At 38.8% G+C, this 10068-nt stretch overlaps 1 protein-coding gene across 2 annotated transcripts; it reads right to left on the minus strand.

Annotated features, from left to right (window-relative positions):
* Nucleotides 1-327: 327 nt before the first annotated feature.
* On the minus strand, nucleotides 328-9855 carry LOC113322148 (chromatin-remodeling ATPase INO80-like). Of its 2 annotated transcripts, XM_026570184.1 has the most exons (21): nucleotides 9528-9838; nucleotides 9228-9315; nucleotides 8119-8984; nucleotides 7825-8025; nucleotides 7584-7694; nucleotides 6554-6981; nucleotides 6350-6458; nucleotides 6184-6264; nucleotides 5933-6105; nucleotides 5548-5673; nucleotides 5182-5343; nucleotides 5011-5068; nucleotides 4418-4648; nucleotides 3556-4266; nucleotides 3182-3439; nucleotides 2976-3083; nucleotides 2716-2810; nucleotides 2425-2581; nucleotides 1867-2058; nucleotides 1549-1707; nucleotides 328-1067 (listed from the first exon to the last, which is right to left on the minus strand). In XM_026570184.1, the coding sequence occupies exons 1-21, from the start codon at nucleotides 9585-9587 to the stop codon at nucleotides 744-746; spliced, it is 4698 nt and encodes a 1565-aa protein (XP_026425969.1). In that variant the 5' UTR covers nucleotides 9588-9838; the 3' UTR covers nucleotides 328-743. The 2 variants fall into 2 exon arrangements, with proteins under 2 accessions (XP_026425969.1, XP_026425970.1); XM_026570185.1 differs by lacking the exon at nucleotides 9228-9315 and having other exon boundaries at nucleotides 9528-9855.
* Between the last annotated feature and the right edge of the window lie 213 nt (nucleotides 9856-10068).

Below are 10068 nucleotides of genomic sequence, written 5' to 3' on the forward strand. Positions count from 1 at the left end.
CTGTTTCAGTTTGTTTATAAGTTGGCCTTCGTTGGCGCGTTGTTAGTTTGTTCTGATGTTTGTCAACTATATTTGTTACCTCTACTTCTTTTAGTGGAATCTTTTCTCAGAGTCGGTTCCATATGTATCAGTTTGACTTCTTTAGTTGTCTGCAAGTTGTCCCTTATGATCTGTTCTGGGGATTTCCAATTAGTATCTAGTAGAAGCTCGTCGGTTTATGGGTCGCCGTTACGGCAACTGGTTTACTTTGTTACGGGTCTTGTAATGTTACTCTCTGGAGCTTTTGTTTAATGAAATATCCCCTATGTAAAAAAAATATCCCCTATGTAAAAAAAAATTCCAGATGATTTTGCTTGTATATATATTCCTGAAGCGACCGTACAAATTGGCATTCCAAGCAAAATCATGAAAAACCATTGATACAGGTATATATACAAATATCAAACAGCTTTACTTGCTCCCCAGGTCACGTTTTTCCATAAAGATTCAGAAGTTCCTCTTATTGGTTCCTCTTATTGAATAATGCTTGCAATTCTCCACAGTAGAGCGCCATATAATATGAATGTCCCCGCAACTCGAGCTTTTCTAATGGAAGAACCAAGATGAAGAATCTAAGTAGCTAAAATTGCAGCTGCACAAGATTACTTTGGTCGAACTGATCTCCTATCGTGTTAACTCCTTTCCGCCCCCTCTTCAATCCTCGTCCTCGCTGAGTGGGTTGAATTTAAATTCCCACTAGCTTATTATCCTGTTGGGGAGTCGTTCATAGGCGAAGTCTCTTCAGCTTCTGCTCTAAAATCATCAGGACTGAAGACATGCATAAATGGGTTGCTATCAGGATTTTGACCAACTGGGTTTGGTGCAGAAAGAACCGGTTCGAGGTCATCATTTACACTTTTCTTTGGCCTCCTCGGCTTCTTTATTTTTGGTAGCTGAGGAATTGTGGTCCCAGGGGAATCATGAAAGCCATCCACTGTATTGTGTTCATTCATACCCATGACTGAATCAGCGTTTGGTAGTGGTTTCTTAGAACCCCTGCGTTTTGGGTTGTCTGAGTTGGCTTTCCTCTGCACACAAAAAAAAAAGTTGTCAAGGTTAGTATCACTAAGATCCAACAAATTAATCGAGGACCATTCAGATTAATTTCAACACCCGAGGCAAAGGAATCCCCAAATCGTACTCAGATAAACATCGATGTCATTTAACTATATATGAGCAAATCTTCCATCAACTGAAGTATGAATAATAACAACGAATGTTATGGCAATAAGATCCATCTCTATGTTGCCTCAATTTCTGGAATAGGTTTCATAATCTAGAATAAAGAAGTAACACTGTAATCAGACTTCAAGATTACTGAAACACCCGAGTATCCTGATACCATTGATCAAGTTAGAGTAACATTAGTGGTTAGCCATTCACTACTGATATGACTAGTTAGGTATGGCGGCAACAACCACCAAGAAACAAATCTGTCCTGCTTAGCCCAAACATCACGAAAACCAAAACATATTGGATAGGAACATTAGAACTACCTAATTAATGTACCTTTTTATTTTTATTCGACTTGCCACTATCATGCACCGGAACAGGGTCGGCTGCAGCAGCATTTGATGTAATATTTGTGAGATCATCGAAGGTTGCAACTCCTTCCGCGTCGATCCTTATGCCTTTTGTTCCAGGTTTCTTCTTCTGTCGATCCTTCCCCTAATTCCGGGAATAATGTAAAAGTAGAACTATAAGTCAGATCCTCCGCAAAAACAATCAGAAAGTATTTGCAAACATCAACATACCAGGCAGGCTAACTGCAAGAATTTGAAAAAAATAAATAAACATGTAGACCATCTCAATTGGAAGCTTAGTTACCTGCAGTGGGAGTCCTCTAATTCTCTGCTCAGCCTCATCGAAAAGTATAGAAACCACATCCTCAGGAGCCACGAGATCTCCCTGAACATGGCCACCCGTCATGACTAGCTGTTGCACCGTATTTTTCTGACTGGCTCTTTGCAGGATCTTTTCTTCAACTGTCTCTTTACAGATCAACCTGTAAACAGTAACCTGCATGATAGTGATCCACCCTTGTTAAAAAAATTCTCTAAGCCCCTCACTCACACGTGCTAATACATTAATAACCTAGTGAGATTTGACTAATTGGGTAAACAAGCAGTGAATCCTACACAACAAGTAATTTCTAAGGCTACGACGAATGAAGATAAGAGCAGCTTTTGCCAAGACAAAACCATAACACAGAATTCCAAGGCATACAACTCTATGCCTAAACGAGAAGTATCTTTAGGCAGGGCTTTAGAAATGATAAAATTCCACAGAACATTCTTCCTTGCAACCTACAACAACAGAAGCACATTCCAGCAGATGTATTAAATCTTAATCCAAGTGTTAGATCCTTGGATATTGGAAACCAACCTCCTTTGTCTGACCCAACCTGTGGGCTCTATCCATCGCCTGTAAATCCAAGGTTGGATTCCAATCACTTTCATAGAAGATGACAGTGTCTGCAGCAGTCAAATTGATACCCAGTCCACCAGCTCTGGTACTGAGCAAGAACACAAAGATATCGTTCCTATAAAAGAAGACACGGTTTCTTAGTAATCATCACATGATTTGCACGAATGGCTTCATTAGAGACAATAATCAAAATCTGGTCAAAATGAGCACTAGTACAAAAACCAATTTGATGCAAGGAAAGTATCCTACCGACGCTGAAAGTCTCTAACCATGTCCCGTCGATCCATAATGGTGGAGGATCCATCAAGACGGAGATATTTATACTTCCTATAATTCATGTAATCCTGCAAGGAAATAAATTATTCAGCTCCCCAGAGAAAAGGAATATTTCACAGTATAGCAGCAAGGGAAAACTCAACTGCATAAATTTGTGGATGCCTAATAACACCAAGGAAGACACTTAGGTATCTAGAAAAACGTAACAAAAGGAGATAAAAGAATAAACATACCTCTATGATATTCAACATTTTTGTCATTTGTGCAAATAAAAGTACACGGTGATTTCCAGCTCGTAAGCGCTTCAACAATATATCTAGTGTTTGGAGCTTCCCAGAATCCTGACAAAAAGAGTTTATTCATTTAGTTACTGGTTCATTCAGGTTAAATTTTTAAAATGGTACGAACAGTTGATATGGAAATTCTGAGAGGAGATTACTGTGAGCATTTTCGCAGGGTCAAAGGTTTGCAAGGGTGGTGAAGACCCAAAAATCTTGTGAGTGAGCTGAAGAATTGGTTCAGTGACGGGTAATTCAGAATCTATCTCTTGTATCAAGTGGTGAGGAGAATTTGGCTCGGTTGGTCCATTACAGTCAGACGTGCGTGCAAACCCGAATAACAGCCTCTTGATCCAAGGGTGGTGTAGTCCTTCAATCATGTTATAAGCATGGTTTCTATCGGAGCAGTGAGCAGTTATCTGTCCAAGAGAGTTGCGAAAAGTTATATAGATGTTACTGAAGAAGGAGCTTTAAAAGCTAGAATAAAATAAAATAAGAGAGAACAAAGAAAGAAAGAAAAAATAGAAAGCCATACTGGTGGAGCTCTAGTGCGTGGTATGAACGCATATGTTGAATGAAGAAGCCTGATGTTTGCCATAAGTCTATCTTGATGAGAGACAACTAGAGCCTCATACATGTCCTGGCCAGTACATTCTGCAAGTTTCCTTCTAAGTAAATTTGATTCTGACCTTGATGGCATCAGTAACATCCTTGTAACAGCTCTCACTTTCCCTTTCTCAGGTTGATTATACCCAGAATCATCATTCTCATCTTCATCCATAATGAAGTCCAAAGTTTCATCTAAAAACTGCCGATACCACCTCATAACCGAAAACAACAGCCTCTCCAGTAAACCACCTTTTGCCAAAAATGCAACCTCTTCGGGGGACAGATCCATCAAATGGCTGAATTCAAATGTTTTACCATTAAAAGAACGCTGATCCGAAATTCTACCTTGAGGACGAATAGATGCATAGATATTTGCTGGAGAGAACACATTAAAACGCTTCTCAAACAATTCTCTGTGGATACCGCGCCCAGTTGTTGAGGTAGGCATTTTGGGACATTGGATGAATTCCTGATATACTAGCTTTGGCATTCTGTATGTGATAGGATTTTGATCTCCTGCATAGTGTACATCCTCCAACTCCCCAAAAGGAGCAGGAAGAAGAGAATTTGGGATCTCTCCGAAGTACAGGTATGTGCTTCCCTCATTCCGTTCGAACAATTCTGGGTGATTGCAAACCTAACAAGAACAAAAACACATCATTTATATACTTCAGTCGACAAATAGAGAAGAATTATATACATTGATACACTAGGAGACCTAGTCAAGATACCAGATTTCAAAATAGAGTACGGACCAGGAAAACCCCATGTAAGAAAAAATACAATACCTTCCTCAGCTGGATGACAATATTCATCAAGTTCAGAATTTTTTTCTCGTTAAGATGTCCACGACTGGTATCAAACAACTCCGCAAGAGATATCTTGTTCTTTATAGCTTGGTAAAAGGCTTGCTGCCTAGAACTTAATTTGCAATTGACCGTGACCTCTGTTTTTCCAGTCATCTCAGTAATCACATCCTTTTTAACTCGACGCAACATGAAAGGCTTCAGAACTGTATGCTGTAGAAATAAATACACCACAATAGACATGTAAGATACCTTCTTGGGAGAACCGACCAGCAAAGGTCTCTGGAAAGAATCCTAGTTTACAATGTCTCGTACATGGATCAACAGAACAAACAAACATACTGGGTTAAAAGAAGTGTAAATCAAACATAAAACTTTATGTGATGCTAAATACTCTTGGTCCAGATCATAACTCACGATTTAAGGTTGAAATAGTGAGTTATATACACCAGAAGGATGAGGGTTTCTTTATCCAGAGAAATCTGGAGATATGTTTACTATTTTTACCTTGCCGAGAATAAAAGAACGATTCGTGATTGTTGATTGGGAAACATCAAAACTAAAAGAGAACTCACCAGTCTATTGAGCTGATGCTCATTTAAAGTTCCACCGTGTTCAGCATGGTTCTCAATGCTGATAATGTCATAAAATACTGGTTACTGAAGGAAGCTAATATTTGTTAAAAAGAAAAAAAAAAAAAAAAGAACACTCAAATGGGCCAGCATAAACAAAGAAGTCAAGCATACCCTTTGGAGAACCACTCATTGAACTGTTCGTGGCTATCAAACAGCGTAGGCATAATGAAATGCAGAAGAGCCCATAGCTCTGCCATATTATTCTGTATAGGTGTACCAGTAAGGAGCAAGCGATTTCTACAGTTGAAGCTGAGAAGTGTTTTCCACCTTATACTGTAAAACAAACATTCATGAAAGATGAGAACTCAACAAACAACAAAAGGATATAGACCTACACAGTGAACTTAATTAATTAAAAAAAAAATACAAGTAATTAAGGTGCTGTCGAGTTTCGAATGCAAGTCTTCAGTATCAACGTTATACTGATATTCTAACAGCGCGACATGAGTAGTAAATATTGAAAGCATTATGAGATACCTGCTAGCACTTTTGATTGCCTGAGCTTCATCTAATACCATATATTGCCATTTCACACGTCGGAAGTATTTCTCATCAGACACAAGTAGCTGATAGCTGGTAATGAGTATATGGAATCCCGCATCCCTGTCAAATAAAGGAGATAGTTAGTAACCCTACTAACCAATCAACCATAATACAATAGAGCGGGCAGTATATCAATTGATGCTTTTTCCAACTAAACGCCACCATAAAGGAATAATGTATTTGCAAGGTGGAAGGACCGACACAATGACAAAATTGGATCTTTCTCCAACTTATGAGTTACCTCATAACCACTAAGTAGAAAGCAAGATTAAAAGGAACACGTAATCAAGGTGATGAAATGTTGCTATTAGACAATTACCTTTTATAAAGACGCTTTGGGTTGATGTTTTTCCTAAGAATAATTCTTTCCTGGAGTCCACCCCAGTACGGAAGTGTTTTCAAATCAGGACAGAAACGACTAATTTCGTCAGCCCAATTGTTCAAAACCGAAGCAGGTGCAACCACCAGAAAAGGTCCCCATATATCTTTCTCCTGCAAATTTTAGAAAAACCATGTTATAAAAAGACCATTGCAACTTCATTTGTACTGAAGGGTGAAGAGAATAAGTACTTCAGCTAAATGCGCCAAAAATGCCATAGCTTGGATTGTCTTCCCTAAACCCATCTCATCAGCGAGTATACCATTCAAACCCTGAAAATTCAAAAATGGAAGTTTTAAAGTTAACATACAAGAAACTTGTATCCAGTCAAAACCAAAGTTCTGTCTCACAGATTACCTTCTCATAACAGTTGACCAACCACTGCAATCCCTTGAGCTGATATTCTTTAAGAGAACCTTTGAACAACTCTGGTGTTTGAACAGATGATGTTACAGGCATGGTGGAGCTGAATGCACAAAAAAATGTTCAAAATCTAATAATTCCACAGAAGAAGGTATTCATAATCATCGTCAAATTACGGAATTTAAAGTGGAAACTTACGGATTAAGCAAGTCCACGCTACTAGATCCTGCAATAGGTGCCTCATCTGGTGGGACATCAGGCTCAGCTGTTTGACGCAATTTAGAACACTCATTGTCAAACGTACGAGTAATTTTCATCTGTTCTAAAACTGCGAGCTGGGCAACTTTTAGTGCCTCCCTTTTCATTTCAGACTCTTCGGGATCTTCCTCTTCTTTCTTATCATCTGAAGTGCTCAGCTGCACTTCCAGACCTTTTAATTCTCCATCATCCATAGACAAAGCTTCAGAGGGTTGTGACATCGACTTTTTCTGCATGAAATGATTGAAAAGCTCCGTTTGTGATATAAGAAAATCAAGCCTCTGTTGTTGTCTCCTTGCTTCTCGAAGCTCCTGTTCACGCTTCCGAGCTTCTGCCTCTTCTTTCTCCAGTCTCTTTTTCACTTCCACCTACAAAAAAATGGATATAGGGCCAGCAATTAAAAATCTCCATATGAGCCTCCTCTAAATCCTAAGGAATTATTAAGAAAGTGCCAGCTTACTTCATATGATCAAAGATGATAAGAGAAAACGCATAACAAGCTAATTTATGAAGCTTTTAAAATATATCTCAGATTAAAATACCTAAAACTTCACGTTGACGAAAGCAATATATTCATAAGCTTAAGATTTTTAAATAGCTCTACAAAACTAAGCATAGGTCGGATAATCCATCCCAACACCCACCCATGAGGTCTAACGCACTGGGAAGACTTAGCATTAGGACCATGAAAATGACAGCTTGTGAACATGACCTTCCATTTTAAACTCACCCTAATCTTATAAAGCTCAATTAGAATTGACCCAGAGAATAAGTTGTTGAGACGTTCACTCTCTAGGTAGGTTGGATACTTGTGGCAAAATATATAAATAGTGGATTAAGTAACAACAAATTAAAAATTCTTAATCTGGCAATAGGAGGTAGTAACAAAAAAATATATTCTCAGGCCATGTTATAAACCATGACTTTCAAGCTAGGCTCATAAAAAGATTCACAAGATAAAGAACCCCACCTGCTCCTTATCCACTTTTCTCCAAAACACCAGCATATCTCTAGCCAATTTCCTAGTGCGCGCTGCTGCTCCTCTCATCACTTTGAGTGATCTACTAACCTTTAGTTTCACCTGGAGGGAATAAATAAGCACTCAATAAAGCACACCAAATAATATATATCACATTTCACTCTCATGATCGAAGAAAAAATGGGAAGACAAATATCAATAAGAATAAGAAGATGCACAAAAAATTGCATACCTCTCTTTGACAGGTTTCGGAAACTCTCTTGGCATCAGTCATTTGTTTTCTATGAAAATTAGAGAAAATCTTGTGCTGTCTTGGGATTTCTCTTCTTGCAATGGTAACCCAAAACTTCCCAATTTTATCCATCTCTTCTTTCTCAATTAAGGCAGGATCTTTCTTAACCTTTTGCTTCTTAGGGAGTCTACGCTCAATAATCTGAAATTGAGAGTAAAATACATTAATGAAAAAATAACAAAGGGGTATGCATAGCCAATCAAGTACTAAGTAATTAGGGCAATGAATGCTGACCTCATACGTATCACCTTTCTCCAACACCTTCACATAGTAAACCTGCAAATTACCCGCCTCAGAAATGATAGACCTTCTTATAGCTCCAGCGGCATCCTCCGGGATGGAAGAAGAGTCCAACCCCGTTTCGCAGACTTGGAGAGAAAATTTTGGGGCCGACTTAGAGGTAGACAATGCCTTTAATTTAGCCTGAAGTGATTTATACTGGGGCTGAGGATCAGCCATTCCTGATCGACCATATCCAAACCTTCTCTCATTAGCCATCATAGCAGCTAAGGATCCTAAATCCAGGGTGCCTTTTAAGTAGTAATCTTCCACCCTAATATCTGAAAAGTTAGGCAACCTCAGGGATGCAGCAAGCTTATCATAAGTGGGAGGAATTCTGTAGGTAATCCCCTCGCCGATATCGAGATAAGCATTATCGAGTGAGGAAGGAAACCTATCGACCCCGTAATCTGGAGTGAAATCTGACTCATAATGATTAGAATTCTTTAAGGGATTAATTTCAGGAGTGTATTTAGCTGAGTTTTCCATCCCATTTACCATTCTTTCTGCACTTCCAATTTTCTTGCCTTTTGATCCAGGAATCCGATTTTGAACTGACATCTCTCCTCGAATCGAGGTAGGCCCTGGTGACTCCTTTAACCTCTTGATCCTGTATTTCTGGATGTGCTCACCAAGCAACGAACGGTACCACTCTTCTGAAATGTGTCCCCCATAATTTCCACTGCCATTGTCTTCATCATTACTGTCACTCTCTCTTTTGGACGATGAATTTGAACCAGCCTCACCCTCTATGTGGCGCCGTTTATTGGTGGTCTTCCTTGTTAAACTCCCATTACTGTGGTCTGTCATAGCCCTACGACCTGTTTCATGACCACCCAAAACACATACATTAGCCCTCAAATTTCTCAAAGTCTTCCCTAACTAAATTCGCAAGTTAGAAAATTCAGTCTAAAGGATGTGAATTGTGCAATGCCAATCTATCATCTAGCGCGAACTAAAAAGAGTAAAGCAATGGTGATGATTTCCTTTGAAAAAAAGAAGAAGAAGAAGAAGAAGAAGAAGAAGAAGAAGAAGAAGAAGGAAACGGATAGTTATAAGCCTACCTTGGCTACCTCTGCTCTCACTCTGACTACTATTCCCATTATTATCAAAATCATCATCTTGTTGTGGGAGTTGAAAGTTCATCAAAGACTAAAATAAAAGATAGATAAAATAAAAAATTCAATCAACTAAAACAAAAAATAAAAAAAATCAAATGTCCTCAAAACAGTCATAAAATTTCACAAAACCCTAAGTGAAATCCAATAAAGCAAACTAATTTCCTACCTAAAATTACTTGTTCCAGTTAACATCACGTAATCTGGATGGTTACAACAACAAAACAGACAATTGAAATCACTAACCTCAAGATTAAAAAGATTGGAAAACGTAAGTTCTTCTTTAGAGCTGCGCTTGTACTCCATTGATCAATGGGTTTCCAAAGAGGAACCCTAAACTAAGAATTTATAGAGGGAACTCTAATTACAGACTAAGATTTGGAAGGTGCTCTGATTGGTACGAAATTTTGAGGTGGGAGGAGAAAGCATTATATTTATCTAGGGTTAGGGTTATGACGACGATTAATAAAGAAGATAATAAGAATAAGAATGGGAATAGAAGAAGAAGAAGTTTAAGGAGGAAGATGAGCGAGGGCAGAAGATCGAAGAGACAAAAAGGTAACCAGCAAATCTAGGCCTAGTACTATAATGCGCTTTTGGTTTACTGATTCTTAACGTGCGCCACGTATTTGCTACGGTGTACAGTATTCTACTTGGTAGTTGTTGGGAGATTGGGGAAGAAACCTCCATGCGAGGTCATGTTGTGCATAACTGGAAGTCTGGAACATTCAGTTTCAGCTTCGCCACTTGGCCACCTTTTACTTAGGTGCGCAAGTCCTATGAGACT

Source organism: Papaver somniferum, chromosome 11, assembly GCF_003573695.1.
Source record: "Papaver somniferum cultivar HN1 chromosome 11, ASM357369v1, whole genome shotgun sequence".
Taxonomy (NCBI): domain Eukaryota; kingdom Viridiplantae; phylum Streptophyta; class Magnoliopsida; order Ranunculales; family Papaveraceae; genus Papaver; species Papaver somniferum.